This window comes from Stegostoma tigrinum, chromosome 17 (assembly GCF_030684315.1).
Source record: "Stegostoma tigrinum isolate sSteTig4 chromosome 17, sSteTig4.hap1, whole genome shotgun sequence".
In the NCBI taxonomy this organism is placed as follows: Eukaryota; Metazoa; Chordata; class Chondrichthyes; order Orectolobiformes; family Stegostomatidae; genus Stegostoma; species Stegostoma tigrinum.
This window is the reverse complement of record NC_081370.1, coordinates 36,806,933-36,827,606: the sequence shown is the minus strand read 5'-3', so window position 1 is coordinate 36,827,606 and position 20,674 is coordinate 36,806,933. Positions and strand designations below refer to the sequence as shown.

Below are 20,674 nucleotides of genomic sequence, written 5' to 3'. Positions count from 1 at the left end.
TACGCAAGATAAGCTCCCTCCCTTTAAAATAATCTCAAACTTCCAGAGTTCCCCACCACTTCCAGAAGCAATGTGTGATCCGTTTACTGCTGTGAAAGTTCTTCCGCCTTGGGTGTGTCTTCACTCTTGCGAATTAACTTTGCATCCTGAGGGATCATGTTGGGAATTCCATCGACAACAGGATAGGCTATTCCCAACTCATCATTGATCAGCTGATTGGAGGATTCATCATATCTATAAAGGTGACAGAAGCAAAGTATTAAACTGCAGCTCATTCAAAATGAGTTGGAACTGGAGTCTGCCCTTTTAATCTGGTTGAAAATGTTATGTTTCAAAAGGCAATATCTTTCTATGATTCTCAAAACATTTCCAATTTTCAAAAGAGTTGGAAAGACAAGCGAACACTTCTGCATTTACACAGTTTCTTTCACAAGCTCAAGAAACCTGATATTTTCATCAGCTGATTGCATGTAATACAAGTGTTGTGGTCGAGGGTCAGTGGGGAGAACTGCCAAGCTGTTGTGCAAAATTGTAGCTTTGGGAGGGTATGTTGCTAACTGACTGATTTAAAAGGTGAAACATAGCCAGGACAGAAACAAAACAAAACAAAACATGAAAAATAAATGTGGGGAAATTGTTATCTTTAACAACAAACTGATAATTTTATTAAACTCAACTTCCTTTGGTACAGAGATCAGAATTGATCTGCTAAACAAACCCACTTTTCTGGTTCAGATACTGTTAATCTTGTATGTATTTCCATTCTTCTCTCTACACTTCCCTGAAGATGTTTACTTTTTGATGGGATGGAGTTCTTCAATCATTTGTAGCTTAGACTCAACAAGGAAATTATTATTTACACAAGTATCTTAAAAGCAAATGGTAAGCTATTTGATTGAGAATGGTGTTGCAGTCAAGACACTCATAGACATACTTGCTAAATCTTCAGGATGAAGAATCCATGTAGGCGTTTCATCCCTCTCCTCTAACTAAACAGGATTGAAGTCAATTGTATAACAGTTCTGAGCTTCTAAAATGAAGAACGAACAGCCCCAAACCAAAAAGCCATTCCTGCTCTGGCTACAGTACATAAATGGCAATACTATCAAGGAGGCAGAACCATTGCATCTATTTACTTCCCACAAGCCACTTCCTTTGATTTGAATACTCTGAATGTTTCTGGTGTACAATCAAGACAAAAATTCCTCCAGTCTAAAGGCATCAAGACATCCTGCTTTTGTTCAGTCAATCTGCTGACAACCCATCACTTAGCAAGCACACTCACATCAGAATCAGGAAACCAGGTGTTTGAGTCTCACCCCAGAGATGTGAGTCTACAAACCTAGGTGGATACAGCCACTACAGTACTAAGGGAACATGGCACTATCTGGGGACAGGAATTCAATACAGAAGGACTGCTGTACTATTCAAAAGAAAAAGCTGGACAGTTGTCTGGTATTCACAGAACATAAGAACTAGGTGTAGGAGTAGACCAGCTGCCATTCAGTAAGATTATCGCTGATATTTTCATGGCCTCAGCTCCACTTATCCACCCTCTCATTCTAACCCTTAATTACTTCAGTGGGCAGAGAATTCTGCCAATTCACAACTCAATTCAGTGCCAAATCTGCTTCCTGTAATTTTGAGGCTATGTCCTCTTGTTCTAGTTTCTCCCACCAGTGGAAACATGCTCCTTGCTTCTATTGACTCATTTCATAATTGTAAAAGTTTTTTATAAATCCCCCTCATTCTTCTATAAGAATGTTCATCTGTCTCCATCATGAAAAAAGACTGCTGGTCAATATCACATCCTTGTTTGCATATCTGTACATTACAACAGTGGAAAGGTACTTCACTAATTCAGAAACATCTTCAGACGTTTGGTGGTAATGAGAGGCACTATATAAATACTAGTTGTTTGCATTATTTTAGAGAACATTTTGTGTTGGCATTGCACAGTAGAAACATCCACAGAGCTGATGGGAGTCCTCTCCTTGCAGTATTAGGTGCTCTGAGATTATCCACCTTCCTCCAGGGCCACAATGAAACCCAGATTCCATTAAAGGTCCTCGGAACGGTCTTTCACTTTGCAAAATCCTGCTTTGAGGCCAGTTCAATCCCTTCCCTGAACCCGCTCCAGTTCCCTTCAACTCAAAAATCAAATTCATTGTTCCTACTCTCTGCCTCCATTCCGCTCCGCCATCCCGAATTGTGAAGAGGAGACCATTCAGACGATCAAGAATGTGCTAGCACTTCTTAACAGCAATCTAGTTATTTTCAGCGACTCGTTCTCCTGTTGCTAGACATAGGATATCTCCCCTGTCCTAGTCTCTGACCTTCCCCAAGGACGAACCTGAGCTGCTTTCTGGACAGGGGACACACCAGATACGGGAGCAGGGTCGGGTCCAGAGCAGCCTTCCTGTCTCCCTCCCCGGTTACCGATTCTCCTGACAGCCTGGCCCGGGAGAGATGCAGAAGCCTCCGGGCCGCTCCCCGGATGCGAGACCCGTACCCAACCCGAATCATTCCCACCCGAAACTCCAGACTCACCACCAACACTTCCGCATCCGGGCTAAAGCACTAGCCCCGCCCCCTCCACCTTTCACCCCCATTGAAAAGGGCAAATGCTGCTGTAAATTGTAGAGCTCACTCACTTTCAGGAAGATGCTGTTCCAGAAATTGAACGAATAAAGGCGACTCCAATCAATTAAAAGTGCCATTAGGTACCAAACTGCAGCAAAATCTGTGTCATACACATCTGCACTGCAGATACCCAGCTTTCCCTCCTGTCAACTGCATCAGATTTCTCACCATCTCTAATACTGGATTATCAGACATTTCCTCTAAAACCGCCTTGAAAGGACAGACACCACTCTCTTCAATCTATGTCACAAATCCTGTTTTCTGATTTTTAAGGCTGTCTGTGACCACTTGCTGAGGTTAAACTCAATGCCATTTGAACCCATGATTACCCTCCAAATGCTTCAAAACCAAGACTACATATATTCAGCTCACAGCCACCTGCCTCTGTTCTTCAGTTGCTTAAGCACGAATGGTGTCTTTTTACCTTGATTTAGGTTTGATCATTCCAACACAACCTTGTCACCCTCAATATAACTTGAGCTCAGCATTTAAAATTCTACAGTTCATATTCTAACTCACATCAATTTCGGTTAATTCTAACCCTGGATCCTGCTGAACTGCATCGAGCCACAGTCTGACAACACCTCAAACTTAGAATGCTCATCCTTGTTTTTAGATTCTCACTCTTCTCTATCTCTTGCAATTTCCTTCAGCCCTAAAGTATGCCAACATCTCAGAGTTTCTCCAAGTGTGACCTCTCGAGCATCTCTGACTTAAATCACTACCCCACTGGTGGCGGTGCCTTCAGATGCCTGAATCCTAAGGGCTGGAATTCCTTACCTTCCACTCCCTTATCTTTATAGACTGTTTGAAATCTATCTCTTTGACCAAATCTTTAGTCATCCACCCTCATTAGCTGTGTGTCAGCAGTGGCTCAGTAGGGAGGACACTTGCTTCAACATCATAAGAACAAGTTATCAGGTCATAGAACATAGAAAAATACAGTGCAGAACAGGCCCTTCGGCCCTCGATGTTGCGCCAACCTGTGAACTAATCTAAGCCCATTCCCCCACACTATCCCATCATCATCCATATGCTTATCCAAGGACTGTTTAAATGCCCTGAATGTGGCTGAGTTAACTACATTGGCAGGCAGGGCATTCCACACCCTTACCACTCTCTGGGTAAAGAACCTGCCTCTGACATCTTTCTTAAATCCATCACCCCTCAATTTGTAGCTGTGCCCCTTCGTACAAGCCAACATCATCATCCTAGGAAAAAGACTCTCACCATCCACCTTGACTCATCTTTCTCTGATCGTCTTGTATGTTTCTATTAAAGGCCCTCTTAGCCTTCTTCTCTCCAATGAGGACAGACTCGAGTCGCTCAGCCTTCTCTCATAAGACCTTCGCTCCAGACCAGGCAACATCCTGGTAAATCTCCTCTGCTCCTTTTCCAATGCTTCCACATTCGTCCTGCAATGGAGCGACCAGAACAGGTCGCACGAGTGTTTTGTGCAGTTGCAGCATGACATCACAGCTCTGGAACTCAATCCCTCTACCAATAAAATCTAACACACCGTATGCCTTCTTCACAGCACTATCAACATGGGTGACAACTTTCAGAGATCTATGTACATGGACCCCAAGGTCCCTCTGCACATCCACACTACCAAGAATCTTTCCATTGGCCCAGTATTGTACCTTCCTATTATTCCTCCCAAAGTGAATCACCTCACATTTATCCGCATTGAACTCCATTTGCCACCTTTCTGCCCAATTTTGCACTTTATCCAAGTCTCCCTGCAACCTGCGACATTCTTCCACATTGTCCACCACTCCACCGACTTTAGTGTCATTTGCAAACTTAATAACCCATCCACCTATGCCTGCGTCCAAGTCATTTACAAAAATGACAAACAGCAGTAGGCCAAAAACAGATCCTTGAGACACACCACTAGTAACTGGACTCCAGGCTGAATATTTTCCATCAACCACCACTGGTTGCCTTCTTACCGAAAGCCAGTTTCTAATCCAAACTGCTAAATCTCCCTCAATCACATGGCTCCGTATTTTCTCCAATAGCCTACCATGTGGAACTTTATCAAAGGCTTTACTGAAGTCCATGTCCACTATGTCAACTGCCCTTCTCTCATCCACATGCTTGGTCACCTCCTCAAAATCTCCATGAGGTTTGTGAGACACGACCTGCCCTTGACAAATCCATGTTGACTATCTCCAATCAAATTGTTGCTTCCGAGATGATTATAAATCCTATCTCTTATAACCCTTTCCAAAACTTTTCCTGCAACAGACGTAAGGCTCACTGGCTGTAATTGCGTGGGTCATCTCTACTGCCCTTCTTGAACAAGGGCACAACATTTGCAATCCTCCAGTCCTCTGGTTTTAAACCTGTAGACAATGAGGACTCAAAGATCAAAGCCAAGGGCTCCGCCACCTCCTCCCTAGCTTTCCAGAGAATTCTCGGAAAAATCCTGTCAGGCCCAGGGGATTTATCTATCTTCACACCTTCTAGAATTGATAACATCTCCTCCTTACTAACCTGAATCCTTTCAAGTCTAATAGCACGTATCTCAGTCGTCTCCTCGATGATATTCTCCTCTTCCTCAGTGAAAACAGATGAGAAATATTCATTTAGCACCTCTCCGATCTCTACCTGGTCCACACACAACTTCCCACTTCTGTCTTTGATTGGCCCTATTCCTACCCCAGTCATCCTTATATTCCTCACATACCTTTAGAAAACTTTACGGCTCTCCTTTATCCTACCTGCGAATGACTGCTCAGGACCCCTCCTTGCTCTTCTTAACTCTCTCTTTAAATCCTTCCTTGCTCACCTGTAACTCTCCATCGCATCAACTGACCCATCTCATCTTAACATCACATAAGCCTCCCTCTTCCACCAAACAAGAGATACAATTTCTTTAGTAAACCACGGTTCCCCTACCTTATCACTTCCTCCCTGCCTGACAGGGACATACCTATCAAGGACACACAATATCTGTTCCTTAAACCAGCTCCACATTTCAATTGTCCCCATCCCCTGCATTTGGCTACCCGATTTTTTGCCTCGTAAGTCTTGCCCAATTATAATTGCCTTCCCCCATCTGTAACTCTTGCCCTGTGGCATGTTCCTCTCCCATTCCATTGCTAAACTAAACGTAACCGAATTATGGTCACTCTCTCCAAAGTGCTCATCTACCACTAAATCAAACACCTGGCCTGGTTCATTGTCAAGTACCAGATCTAGTGTGGCCTCCCCTCTTGTCGGCCCTTCGACATACTGTGTCGGGAAACGCTCCTGCATGCCTTGGACGAAAACTCATCCATCCGACGTATAAGAGTTACAGCATCATTGACGCATTAGCTTTTGTGAAATTTTGCTGTGCACAAATTGTCGTGTTTCCTATGCTAAAGTGGATGCTATATTCCAAAAATAATTAATTGGCTGTGAAGCAGCACTTTGGGATGTCCCATACTTGTGAAAGGAATTATATAAATATAAGTCTGTTTTATTAATTCATGGGCTATTGGTGTCACTGGTAAGGTGAGCAATTGTTACCTATTCCTAATTGTCCTTGAACCAGGGTGGCATAGTGACCTATATGAAGATATGAAGAAGATGGCATGGTGGCTCAGTGGTTAGCACTGTTGTCTCACAGTGCCAAAGACCTGGATTCAATTCAATCCTTGGGCGACTGTCTGTGTGGAGTTTGTACATGCTCTGTGTGTCTATACGGGTTTCCTATGGGTACTCGCTTCCTACCACAGTCCAAACTTTTGCAAGGACCGCAATTTCCAGCACCTCAGCTCTCACACCCCTCCCCACAATAGCAACAAGGACAGAATTCCCCTTGTCCTCACTATTACCCCATCAACTCCAGATTCAACGCATCATTCTCCGCAACTTCTGCCACCTGCAATCTGACCCCACTATCAACGATATATTTCCCTCCTCACCTTTATCTGCCTTCCGCTCTGTCCCTGACTCCCTCATCCACTCCACACTCCCCACTAGCCCCACCACCTCTGGCACTTTCCCCTGCAACCGCAGGAAGTGCTACACCTGCCCCTACATCTCCCCCTCACATCCATCCTAGGCACCAAGAAAACCTTCCACATTAATCAGATGTTCACCTGCACATCTGCTAATGTGGTATATTGTATCCACTGTTCCCGATGTGGCCTCCTCTATATCAGGGAAACCAAGTGGAGGCTTGGAGACTGCTTTGTGGAGCATCTACACTCGGTGCATGACAAATGACAACACCTCCCAGTCGCGAACCACTTCAACTCCCCTCCCACTCCTTGGACAACATGTCCATCCTGGCCTCCTCCAGTGCCACAACGATGCCACCGCAAGGCTGCAGAAACAGTACCTCATATTCCACTTGGGAATGCTGCAGCCCAATGGTGTCAATGTGGACTCCACAAACTTCAAAATCTCCCCACCCCCGACCTCATCCCAAGACCAGCCCATCTTGTCTCCATCTCTTTTGACCTGTCCATCTTTTCTCCCACCGTATTCGCTCCTCCCACCTCACTGACCAACCCCCATCCCACTTCTTAACTATTAGCCTCATCCCTGCCTCCTTGACCTGTCCATCTTCCCTCCCACCTATCCGCTCCTCCCTCCTCACTGACCAACCCCCATCCCACTTCTTAACTATTAGCCTCATCCCTGCCTCCTTGACCTGTCCATCTTCCCTCCCACCTATCCGCTCCTCCCTCCTCACTGACCAACCCCCATCCCACTTCTTAACTATTAGCCTCATCCCTGCCTCCTTGACCTGTCCATCTTCCCTCCCACCTATCCGCTCCTCCCTCCTCACTGACCAACCCCCATCCCAACTCCCTACCTACACTCACTTTTACTGGCTTCACCGCCATCTCTTTGACCTGTTTGTCTTCTCTCCACCTATCCCTCCTCTATCCACCTTCCATCATTGCCTTCCCCCCTCTCTATTTCAGAGCCCCCTTCCCCTCCCCTATTTCTGAAGAACGGTCCAGACCCGAAACATCAGCTTTCCTGCTGCCTGATGCTGCCTGGCCTGCTGTGTTCATCCAGCTCTGCACCTTGTTATCTCAGACTCCAGCATCGGCAGTTCCTACTATCTCACAGTCCAAAGTTGCACAGGTTAGGTGAGTTGGCCATGCTAAATTGCCCATAGTGTCCAGGAATGTGCAGATTCAGTGAATTAGCCTTGGGGTATGCAGGCTTACAGGGATAGAGTAGATAGGTGGGTCAGGGTGGGATGTTCTTCGGAGAGTCAGTGTGAACTTGATGGTCAAGTGGCCTGTTCCCACACTTTAGGGATTCTATGATTCTATGAACTGAATGGCTTGCTCAGCCATTCAAGAGTGCAGTTAAGAGTCGACCACATCTGGAATCACATGTAGGTCAGACTACATTAAGACAGCAGAATTACCTCTTCTAAAGGGAACTAGTGAATTAAATGGGTTATAACAAGTAAGATGAAATACTCTTCACCTGCCTAGACGGATGCAGTTCCAATAACGCACAATCTTAACATCATCCTGGACAAAGCAGCTTACTTGATTGGCACCTCAATCACCACTTTCAATATTCACTCCCTTCAGCACCAAAACACAGATGCAGCAGTGTGTACAAACTACAGGATGCACTCGACCACCACCACCTGAAAGATCTCGCCCAAGCTACTCGCCATCCTGACTTAGAAATGTACACCATTCCTTCATCATCCTGGGTCAAACTCTCTTCCTAACAGCACTGTGTGTTTTAAGTCACTTGGACATAGCAGAACAGCAGATGCTGAAGTCAGAGTAAAAACAGTGTGGAGCTGGAGGAATACAGCAGGTCAGGCAGCATCAGAGGTGCAGGAGAGTCAACGTTTTGGATCAGGATTGTTGAAGGGTCCCGACCTGAAACTGATATTCTGAGCAAGGGTCTCCAGACCTGAAATGTTAACTCTGATTTTTTTCTTCACAGATGCTGCCAGACTTGCTGAGCTTTTCCAGTAACTTCTGTTTTGTTCCATTTATATAGTGAGTTGAACATGAAAATATACAAAGCCCCTTCACAGCAGCATTATAAAACAAAGTATGTTAATGAGTCACAAAGTGGGTGGTGATATAGTGCTGATGGTACCGAGCCAGTGATTCATAGATCCAAGCTTTTCTTGGGAAATGGGTTTGAATTCCATTGTGGAAAATGATGAAATCTGAATTCAATGATATCTGAAATTAAAAAGTAATCTAATGCTGACCAGGTAACTATTCTTCTCAAAGCGAATCTGGTTCAGTCATCTCCTTTAGGGAAGGGAATCTTCTGTTGTTACCTGGTTTGGCCTACATGTGACTTCAGACCCACAAAGATGAAAAGGATATGGTTGAAGTTTAACTATTCTCTGAAATGGCCTAGAAAATCAATCAGTTCAGCGGAAACCAGGGATGGGCAGAAATGATTACTTTAACTATAATGCTCACATTCCAGAATTTTAAAAAAGGAGATATTGGGTAAAATAACTACAATCCTATTTGAAAAATATTTGGGATAGAAATATAATGCTATAGTATTAGAGATAATGGGAACTGCAGATGCTGGAGATTCCAAGATAATAAAATGTGAGGCTGGATGAACACAGCAGGCCAAGCAGCATCTCAGGAGCACAAAAGCTGACGTTTCGGGCCTAGACTCTTCATCAGAGAGGGGGATGGGGGGAGGGAACTGGAATAAATAGGGAGAGAGGGGGAGGCGGACCGAAGATGGAGAGTAAAGAAGATAGGTGGAGAGAGTGTAGGTGGGGAGGTAGGGAGGGGATAGGTCAGTCCAGGGAAGACGGACAGGTCAAGGAGGTGGGATGAGGTTAGTAGGTAGCGGGGGGTGCGGCTTGGGGTGGGAGGAAGGGATGGGTGAGAGGAAGAACCGGTTAGGGAGGCAGAGACAGGTTGGACTGGTTTTGGGATGCAGTGGGTGGGGGGGAAGAGCTGGGCTGGTTGAGGGATGCAGTAGGGGAAACCATTTCCACTCCCCCTCCCATTCTCTTGATGACATGTCCATCATGGGCCTCCTGCACTGCCACAATGATGCCACCCGAAGGTTGCAGGAACAGCAACTCATATTCCGCCTGGGAACCCTGCAGCCATATGGTATCAATGTGGACTTCACCAGTTTCAAAATCTCCCCTTCCCCTACTGCATCCCTCAACCAGCCCAGTTCGTCCCCTCCCCCCACTGCACCACACAACCAGCCCAGCTCTTCCCCCCCACCCACTGCATCCCAAAACCAGTCCAACCTGTCTCTGCCTCCCTAACCGGTTCTTCCTTTCACCCATCCCTTCCTCCCACCCCAAGCCGCACCCCCCGCTACCTACTAACCTCATCCCACCTCCTTGACCTGTCCGTCTTCCCTGGACTGACCTATCCCCTCCCTACCTCCCCACCTACACTCTCTCCACCTATCTTCTTTACTCTCCATCTTCGGTCCGCCTCCCCCTCTCTCCCTATTTATTCCAGTTCCCTCCCCCCATCCCCCTCTCTGATGAAGGGTCTAGGCCCGAAACGTCAGCTTTTGTGCTCCTGAGATGCTGCTTGGCCTGCTGTGTTCATCCAGCCTCACATTTTATTATTATGCTATAGTATTACCTGGCTTTCCATAGCCATGTAACCTCTACCAGGAGATATGCATTGCAAGTATCTATCTTAAAGACAGTAAATTACATTCACTATCCAAGGTGGTCTATTGATCTATAAGTTTGTAACAGGAGGTCAGAATGGAACTGTGATTAACTGTTGAAGAACTATGTAGAAGCACAGCTACTAAAAGAAGAACATAGGAATATTTAGAGTTGCTGAAAGCTACAGGGAAAGAAAAACAAGAAGCAAGATGTAGCTGAAAGCACTAGGTTAGACCCAAAGGCTGCAAACTTTCTTTTCCTGGTGTGGCCTAAATGAAAAGTGATATGAAACAGAGTTGGCAGTTTTTCCATGCACAATGGCTAAATTTCAAGATTGCAACAGATTTAATTAACAAGCCAGACATCTATACTTTTATCACTTTTGAGAACAGACTGTTTTTGAATCTATTCCATCCTAAATTGCTCCAAAGAACACAAAAAAGTTCTGAACCGCCGGAAGTTTTGAAAAGCACACTCTGAATTCCAAGTGAATCTAACTGATGAATATTAGTTTCCAAGTCAAAAAACCATCCATTGATCAATATGTAGCTGCACTGACAGAATCCTGTGATTGCATGACTAAAGAATCTAATTAGATACAGCATAGTGTTAGGCGTAGGAGATCCTACAGTAATGGCATGTCTATTGAGAGAGGAGAAACTAACTCCCAAGAAAGCAATTGATGTGCAGAAGTGACGTGGCTGTAAATCAGCAACTGGAACATATTCATGGCAGGACAGCCCAAGATGTGCATTATCATTCCAGGCTGCTAGGGCAGTAATATCATGAACAAAAGGTAGGACGTAAATATTGTAAAGGCCTTCATCAAAGGAAAAGGAGGCAAGTCCAACATTGGAGAAGCAGTATTCTTACTGCATGGAAACAAATCATTTTATACGTAAGTGTTTGACTAGAAGGAGGCACAACAAACAGCTACAGACCCATGCTGGCGAGATATCAGCAGAAGATTCTGGCGCATCACTGTTTACCAGTCATCCACATATGCCATCGCAAAAGCACAGTTGCACATGCACAACTGGAGCGGCTGTTCCATCACTGCAAGTGGCCATTTGCACTTACTACCGATTAACCGCCAAGTCCAGAGTTCCACAATATCCCAGCAACAATATGTATTGCCACAACAAGTGACATTGGAACAACAATCCCCAGAGAAGAAACATCACTCAGATGAACAGCCAAAGACAACATACACACATAGCATTAAGAGACCAGCATGATTTAAAAAGTAATGTGTGTCATGCATGTGCAGACATTAATGAGAGTATCAATCTGCTAAAGTGAGAGAAAAATTGTGTGCATTGTTGGTAACTTGGGTAACTCACAATGTAAACAATAATGCATGCAAATTTCTTTGTGTGAAAAGGGGAATGTCTGGGATACAAATTCAATACTGTATTAACATTCCCCTGACTAACCTTAGTCATGTGACCTTTACCATGAGATACTTATGGCAGGCATCAATTTTATAAGCAGTTCAGTAAAGATATATGACAAACAGACAATTGTCTTGCAAGCTCATGGCATATAGATATATTATGCAAAACTAGACTTGTGCTTATACATTTAAGCATTATTTTGATCAAGATATTCAAGTTATTAATGGGCATTGATCAATAAATTGAAACTGTCTCTGCTGCGTCAGATTAGGCAACGGAGTCTAAAGATTTGGAATGAACTTTCAGGAATTAAAGTAGGAAACACTTTGACATGTTTACATTGAAATTTGGCATTCCTGTGCAAATAGCATTTGAAGTTGGATTCATTATTAATTTTAAGTCAGAGTGGTAGACTATTGGGAAAGATTAATATATTTTGTTATGTCACAAAACAGCCAGGATCTCTTTGTGGTGTGGAATAGTCTCAATGGATTAAAATACCTCTTCTTGTGCTTATGTTCTCGTGTTTTATAATTGCTGTCAAAAGGTGAAAAAACATGGCTAATATTTAAGTTTGTAGTTGCTTTGCTTCATGGTAAGATTTTCTTGCATGTGCAGTGGCTTTGGAGGATTGAGTCTTTAAATGATTTAAACTAAATCCAGCTGCCTCCTTCAGCTTGTCCTGACATGTTAACTCTCCCACTGCCCCAGGTCCTGGCACTCACAGAGAGCAGCTGCAGACAGAGTGAGTGAAAGCGTTGAAAAAATGTTGGCCAAAAGATTGTTTGAAACAGGTTGAGGATTTGGATGAGTTGTGTGGGGGAGGGAACTTGCCTGGCTATTCTGATCCTTTCAAATCCCTACTGTAGAGATTTGAGCACATGATCAAACCTGACATTCAGTCAATACTGAGGGAGATCTGTACCTGTCTGAGGCCCGTACTGGGTGACCACTGCTCTGTCAGATAGGTAATACCAACTGAGTACTGCGCTTTCAAATCTGTCAGTAATAGCAGAAGATTAAGCTGTGAGATGCAATTCTGAAGAAGGGCTGCACATTTTATCAGTTGTACATTTTAAATCTGAGATTGACAATTTTTTATTAAGTAAAGGTATATGGATCATGGGCTAAATATAGGTATATGGAGTTAGGCCACAAATCTGCCATGATCTTATTGAATGGTGGAACAGGTCGAAGGGGCTGAATGGCCTTCTCCTGTTCCTTTGTTCCTCTGTACTGAGAAAGTGAGGCACTTTGGATGGGCAATGCTGAGGAAATACTGGACTGTAGGAGGACAGTAGGCCAGTCAATGTATTAATATCACAAGCAGGCGCTGGGAGCCTTGGAACAGTTGAGGGCTGGACACTATAATAGTATAATTGATGAATATTTATGAATTATTTACACTCTGCATTGAGGAATGGTAGGGTTGGTCCCAATCCATGTGATCCGACATCGCTGATGAGACAATCTAGCTGTTAGCATGTAGCTATTAATCCCATTTACTATAATCAGGATCAACAGGCTGGCTTACCCAGTTGAATGCACTCTGACCCCAGCTGAGGAAAGGCCGTCTTTCTCACAGATATTTTCTTCTCCGCTTTCTGTCTTGTTGTAATTCTGACAAATTACGGCCTCCCATTTTTCTCTTACTAAGAGACAGGGTATTTTGAACATGCCACTTCTATACCAAGAGAAACAAGGCAGCGTGCCTTGTGCTCCAGAAATGCTCGTATTATCATTTTGTAATTTATTCACAACATGTGGATCTTACTGACCAGATCAACATACATCACCCTGAGAAGGTATTTGTGAGCCACCACTTCAACTGTTGTAGTTGGTGCAGAGTAGTACTTCCGATGGGCTTTTATTGCATTAATTTCTAAGGTCCTGGCACCACCATATGGTGAGTTAAGGTTATTAATCTAACAGGTTTGTCTAGATATCTGTATGAAAGGCAATATTACAAATTGTTCATGGTGCCCTGGGTATTCCATTCATGCAATCACTGTGATCATAGGAAAGTGATACACTATACCATCTAATCCCTATTTTGGGAACATAGAAAATAAACAGGTAATTCAGTCTGTCTCACATTATGATGTCCAGAAACTGTTAATTATTGGAGGCGACCATATGAAATAGGACCAAGCGTAGACAACTCAGCCCCTCATACCTGTTCCTGTAATGAATAAGATCATTGAATAAGATTAGATTAGTCCATGATCCCACCTACCCACGATAATCCTTATCACTTGCTTATCAGAAATCCATCTACCTCTACCTTGAGAATATGCAAAGACTCTCCTTCCACTGGCGTTTGAGGTAAGGTCTTCTAAAGACTCATGAAACTGTTAAAAAAACTCCTTTTCTTGGTCTTGAACAAGCAACCACTTATTTTTAAACAATGACCCTTAGTTCTAAATTATGACAAACCAAGAGGGAAAGTCCTTTCCATGATACTCTGTCAAGCATCCTCAGACTCTTGAATGCTTCTGTTAAGTTGCCTCTTACTGCTCTAAACTCCAACAGATACAGAGCTAGACTTTCCAACCTTTTCTCATAAGTCAATTCCATTTCAAGTTATGATTCTAATAAACCTTCTCTCAACTGTTTCCAAAATTCATTTAAATCTTTGCTTATGTAAGTTGACCAATACTACACAGACGAGCTCTCATCAATGCCCTTTATGACTGAGTATAACCACCCTCTTATTCAATTTCTCTTGTATTAAATAAAAAATCTGTTAACCTTCCTAATTATTGGCTGTACCCTGTCTAACCTTTTGCAATTCATACAATAGGATACCCAGATCTCTCTACATCTCAGAGCTGTGCAATCCTTCTCTACTTAAATAATATACTTCCTTTTTATTCTTCTTGCAGAAATGGACAATTCCATCTTATCCCACATTATACTTTGTGCCAGACCTTTGCCACCTCACTCAATCTAGCTATATCCCCTTATAGCCTCCCATGTACTCCTCATGACTTACTTGCCTATTCATATTTGGGTCATCAACAAATTTACTAAGCATTCTTTAGTTATTCTCTACAAAGTCATTTATATAAATTGTAAATCCCTGTGGCACACTACTTATTACATCTTATCAACTGGAAACTCTCTGTTTCCTGTTAGCAGGTCAATCTTCTATCCATGCCAATATGTTACCTTATATGCAATTAATTTTTATTTTCTGCAAGACCCTCTTAAGTAGCACCTAATCAAATGGTTTCTGGAAACCCAAAGATGGTAAATCTATTGGTTCCCCTCTATCCACAACGCAAGTTATTTCCTCAAAGAACTACAATAAATTGGTTAAATCCTTTCACGAAACCATGTTGACTCTGCCTGCTCACCTTGAATTTTTCTCAGTACCCTGTTATAATATCTTTAAAAATAGCTTCTAACATTGCCCGAATTACGGATTAAAACTAACTGGCCTGTTGTTTCCTGCTTTATGTCTCCCTCTCCTTTTAAATAAAAGAGTTTACAATTGCTTCAGAGATAATGGGAACTGCAGATGCTGGAGAATCCAAGATAATAAAGTGTGAAGCTGGATGAACACAGCAGGCCAAGCAGCATCTCAGGAGCACAAAAGCTGACATTTCTAGGCCTGAAACGTCAGCTTTAGTACTCCTGAGATGCTGCTTGGCCTGCTGTGTTCATCCAGCTTCACACTTTATTATCTTAGTTTACAATTGCTATTTTCCAGTCTAATGGAGTCTTCTCCAAATCTAGGGTATTTTGGGGAATAAAACAATGAGTCAGATATTTGCTGCATATGAGCAAGCCCCAGGATGTTTGCTTGGTGGCAGTGAAGGAATGGCACCAAATCAGGATTGTGTGCAGCTTGGAGACGGACTTGCAGGTAATGGCATTCCTATATGTGTATGCTGCTATCTTCTTTTTCTAGACTGTCGAGATTGTTATTTTGATACACTTATGCCTATTGCTATATTCAGATAGGCAGGCCTACAAATGTGCAAACAGCTGCAATAGGGGTAGGGTGAGGGTGCAAAAGCACAAATACATTGGATGTTGAGCAGTTCAACATTTCTCAAGGAATAATGAATGTTTGGAATAGGATGGAAGCTGATGCTGACTCTCTCTACAGCTTCAAGAAGGACTTCATCCAATTCCTGACTAGCGGAGAGATCTACTCTGGCAAACTTAGTTGAATTGATAGGTAATGCTTAGACAATGTGATCTCCAGGATTTTGTTTTGATTTCTTGAGAGAATTTGTGAGAAATTGTTTGCTTTTCATGCTTGGGTCTGGGTCTTTTTGCTTTTTTGCCTGTTCTGGGTGATTATATAATTGAGAGGTGGGGCAGGGGATGGAGATGTTTGGACGGGAAGGGGAAGAGAGACATAAGAAATGCACAATAGAAAGTCTCCAATAATTATCAGTTGCTTGTCAGCATGGTGTGAGACAGACTGATGAATTGTTTGAAAACTGAAAGAACTGCGGATGCTGTAAATCAGAAACAGTTAGAAGTTAAGAGTTAGAAATAAATTCAGTCATATTATTCAAAAGAAAATTGGACAATTACTTGAAGGAAGTGAAATTTGCAGAGGAGAAACAGAGGACTGGGATTAATTGGATAGCTCTTCCAAAGATCTGGAACAGGCATAATAGGGTGAATGGTCTCCTTCTTTACTGTAAAATTTTCATATTCGGAGAAACTAAGGATTTGTAAATGAACAGCAGGATTCTAAAATTTAAAAAAACCAAACTTTAATTTCTACAATTGCCTGCATTCTCTCAGATCATCCCAAAGCACTTTACAGCCAAAGAAGTATTTTTCCAGTGTACTTGTTGTTGACATAAACAAAATACATCCAAAAGTGAAAATCTTTGGAGCTGGTGGAGACTGGTGATTGGTGAATTTTGAGTAAAGGAGGGAAAATGGAAAAATATCCAGTCTCACTCTGGTGTCTGTGCGTGTGTGTCTGTGCGTGTGTGTGTGTGTGTGCGCGCGCGCGCACTTGTGTGTGTGCGCATGTGTGTGTATGTATGTGTGTGTGTGTGCGTGTGTGTGTATGTGTTTGTGTGCGTGTGTGTGCGCGCGCGTGCTTGTGTGTGTGCATGCGTGTGTGTGTGTATGTGTGTGTGTGTGTGTATGTGTGTGTGTATGTGTGTGTATGTGTGTGTGTGTGCGTGTGTGCGCGTGTGTGCGCGCGCGCGTGTGTGTATGTGTGTGTGTATGTGTGTGTGCGTGTGTGTGCGTGTTGTGTGTGTGTCTGTCTGTCTGTCTGCATGTTCAAATTCTCCTCTATCTAATGAAAACTGGACAAGCCAGGAGCGACAGCAGATGGCACTGCAGGACAGAGCCAAAGCCAAACATCTGTAACCAGTCGGCCTGCAGTCTTTAAAATTCAAATTCAAGAATTTTGAGATTTCAGTCACAACCTGTTTTTGATTTTACTTTCTAAAGAGACTGGTTTGTAAAGAAAAGGAACAGAATGCCTACAGCTTACTGTGGAGCCTTCTTCTCCTCCCATTGAACCACTCTCACCCCAACAGAAGATGTTTTACATTGTTGCAAGGCCAATACAATCCTGGATCCCTGTTTAACAGCTTAGAAAAACTACAAGAACAGATTCAGGTTTTATTGTAGAAGACATGACTGTCATTCCAAAAATACTATACATTCAAGGGGCAAAAAAGGAAGGCAAAATAAATGCAATAACTGTTACTAGAGAAAATGTGCAAGGAAAACTAATAAGGCTAAATCCCCAATAATCCCCTGCACCTGACGGAATACATCCTAGGATATCAAAAGTAGTAGCTACAGAGGTAGTGGATGTCTTGGTAGTAATCTTCCAGGAATTCTTAGGTTATGGAAAAGTTCCAGAGGATTGGTAAACTTCCAATGTAATACATTTATTCAAAACGGAAAGAGACTAAAGAAGTGTAACTATATATGCAGGCAGGCTTCTGTCCCCATTTTCCAAGGTCAGTTGGGTTTATCCTGTAAATCAATAACCCTGCAGTCCTAACAACGGAATATTCCCAATGTTCTTTATTAAAGCAAAGCACACTACAAAACACTGGAAAAATAGTCATTCATCACAAACTTACCTGCACAATGCTTACAAGCACCAGTGAACCGGTTTCTGTGGACTTGCCTGAGGATCTGCTCTGTCTGAACCTCCAGTCGTTACTCAGGTGACTCTGTCCCGAACTAGCTAACCATTGCTATCTGGCAGGCTTTGGTTGAACTTTCTTCCATATAAGCAAGACTATGTGATCAAACTTTGGCACTGTCCAGTCTGCAGCAATTTGATCAGTGTGACCACTGGCAAAAATCACAAATGTGTCCAAATGTGCCATGTTTTCTACTATCAGTTTGATCCATTATTAATTAGGACTTATTTGTTTTTTCTCTGGAAGAGGCTCACCTCTTAATTTTAACTAGCTTCAGACTCAGCCTTAGCTTGCTCTGGTGTTGCCATCTTTATGCCATTTAATCTGCTGTTTAATATTTACACAGCACAATTGTTTTTCTATTCATTTGTGGGATGTGGACATTGCTAGCTGGGCCAGCGTTTCTTCCCCAGCCCTCGTTGCCCTTGAGAAGGCGGTGGTGAGCTGTCTTCTTGAATCGCTGCAGTCCTCCTGCTGTGGGTTGACCCACAATGCCATTAGGGAGGGAATTTCAGGATTTTGAAGCAGCAACAGTGAAGGAATGGTGGTATGTCTCCAAGTCAGGATGCTGAGTGACTTGGCGTGGAACTGGAGGTGGTGGCGTTCCCATATATCTGCTGCCCTTGTCTTTCTTGACGCAAGTGGTCGTGGATTTGGGAGGTGCTGTCTGAGGATCTTTGGTGAATTTCTGCAGAGCATCTTGTAGGTAGTACACACTGCTGCTGCTGAGTATCAGTGGTGGAGGGAGTGGATACTTGTGGATGTATCAATCAAGTGGGCTGCTTTGTCCTGGATGGTGTCAAGCTTCTTGAGTGTTGTTTGGGGCTGCACTCATCCAGGCAGGTGGCAAGTATTCCACCACACTCCTGACTTGTGCTTTGTAGATGGTGAACAAGCTTTGTGGAATCAGGAGGTGAGTTACTTGTTGCAGTACTCCTATCTTATGATCAAATGTCAGCCTTCTTACTCCTCTGATGCTGCCTGGCCTGCTGTGTTCATCAATTCTACACCTTGTTATCTCAGATTCTCCAGCATCGGCAGTTCCTACTATCTCTTCTGATCAAGCCCTCGCTTTTTGGTTGATAATAGTCGCACTATCACATCTGATTCACTATTTCTATTTTAAAACAGGACTCCAGACTTTCAGAGTTACTGGAACAAAACCAAATTTGCTGGAAAAGCCCAGCAGGTCTGGCAGCATACGTGAAGGAAAAAAAGAGAGTTAATGTATTGTGTCTGGTGACCCTTCCTCAGTTTTTGTTTCAGAGTTACTGTGACAGTTTAGTCCATTACAGCTGAGTTTAAACACTAATTAAACACACGCATTGTTTCAGAAACATTACAACCAGTGACTTTTCTAATCATTAGAACACCATCAAATTGATTAGCATTCCAATCAAGAAGGCTTGGGGACCGCTTTGCAGAACACCTCCGCTTGGTTCGCAATAAACAACTGCACCTCCCAGTCGCAAACCATTTCAACTCCCCCTCCCATTCCTTAGATGACATGTCCATCCTGGGCCTCCTGCAGTGCCATAATGTTGCCACCCGTAGGTTGCAGGAACAGCAACTCATATTCTGCTTGGGAACCCTGCAGCCCAATGGTATCAATGTGGATTTCACCAGCTTCAAAATATCCCCTTCCCCCACTGCATCCCAAAACCAGCCCAGCTCGTCCCCGCCTGCCTAACCTGTTCTTCCTCTCACCTTTCCCCTCCTCCCACCTCAAGTTGCGCCTCCATTTCCTACCTTCTAACCTCATCCCGCCCTTTTGACCTGTCCATCCTCCGCGGACTGACCTATCCCCTCCCTACCTCCCCACCCATACTCTCCTCTCCACCTATCTTCTCCTCTATCCATCTTCGGTCCGCCTCCCCCTCTCTCCATCCCCCTTTTCTGATGAAGGGTCTAGGCCTGAAATGTTAGCTTTTGTGCTCCTAAGATGCTGCTTGGCCTGCTGAGTTCATCCAGCTCCACACTTTGTTATCTCGTATTCTCCAGCATCTGCAGTTCCCATTATCTCTTTCATCTGTTTTCATTTCATATGTCATTTTATTTCAGCTAACCCAACAAATTCAAGGTTAATAGCTACATGTAGGCCAGTTAGATTAACAAATGTTATTGAGAAAATGTTAGAATTTATTATAAAGGATGTGCTATCAGTACATTTCGAAATACATACTGTAATCAAGCAGATCCAACATAGCTTCATGAATGGGAAATTATGCATGACAAATTTACTAGAATTCTTTGAGGAAGTAATAAACTGGATAAAGGGGAATCAGTGGATGTAATGTATCTGGATTTCTACAAGGTGTTTGATGTGGTACCATACATTAGGCTATTTAATAAGAACCCATGGTGTATATCTGTATGAATAGAGGATCGGGTAACTATTAGAAACCAGAGAGTTGAGATAAGGGGACACTTTTAGGATGGCAACCTGCAACTAGTGAAGTGCCATAATGACTAGTGCTGGGTCCACAATTATTCACAATATATAAAAATGATTTGGATGAGAAAAGTAAATGTACTGTAGCCAAGATTGTGAATGACATGAAAATAGATGGGAAGGCAAGAGGTGAGGATGACACAAAGTGTTGATAGGGAGATATTGCAGGTTTAGTGACTGGGCAAAAATTTAGCAGATGCAATATAATGCTGAAAAATGTGAGGTTGTGCACTTTGGCAAGAAGAAGAGAGGTGCTGAATATTATTTAATTGGAGAAAGACAACAGAAAGCTCCAGGACAGAGGGATTTAAGAGTCCGTGTGCATAAATTACAAAAAGATAGCATGCAAGTTCAGCTGAAAATAGGGAAGACAAATGGATTGTTAGCCTTTATTTGAAAAGGACTAGCATAT

General features: G+C 43.2%; 2 protein-coding genes across 2 annotated transcripts in view; both read right to left on the bottom strand.

Moving 5' to 3' along the window:
- usp47 (ubiquitin specific peptidase 47) overlaps positions 1 to 17,768 on the bottom strand; it is a 196,946-nt gene extending 179,178 nt beyond the window's left edge. The window contains exon 1 of the mRNA XM_059652083.1: positions 17,745 to 17,768. The gene's annotated coding sequence lies outside the window, so the exon portion shown is untranslated. The remainder of the gene's footprint in view (positions 1 to 17,744) is intronic.
- LOC125459331 (protein preY, mitochondrial-like) lies at positions 84 to 8,293 on the bottom strand. The gene is made up of 3 exons (XM_048545671.2): positions 8,238 to 8,293; positions 2,354 to 2,545; positions 84 to 234 (listed from the first exon to the last, which is right to left on the bottom strand). The coding sequence occupies exons 1-3, from the start codon at positions 8,291 to 8,293 to the stop codon at positions 84 to 86; spliced, it is 399 nt and encodes a 132-aa protein (XP_048401628.2).
- Positions 17,769 to 20,674: the final 2,906 nt, after the last annotated feature.

What these genes read in the sequence shown, in the direction of transcription:
- LOC125459331 (XM_048545671.2), bottom strand. Translation starts at nt 8,293, where the DNA reads ATGGCGAGTAGCTTGGGCGAGATCTTTCAGGTGGTGGTGGTCGAGTGC. An exon ending in GTGGTCGAGTGCATCCTGTA is followed by an intron (nt 2,546 to 8,237) that starts GTTTGTACACAC and finishes GTTGGTGGTGAG; the next exon opens with TCTGGAGTTTCGGGTGGGAA. An exon ending in CTGTCCAGAAAGCAGCTCAG is followed by an intron (nt 235 to 2,353) that starts GTTCGTCCTTGG and finishes TCACCTTTATAG; the next exon opens with ATATGATGAATCCTCCAATC.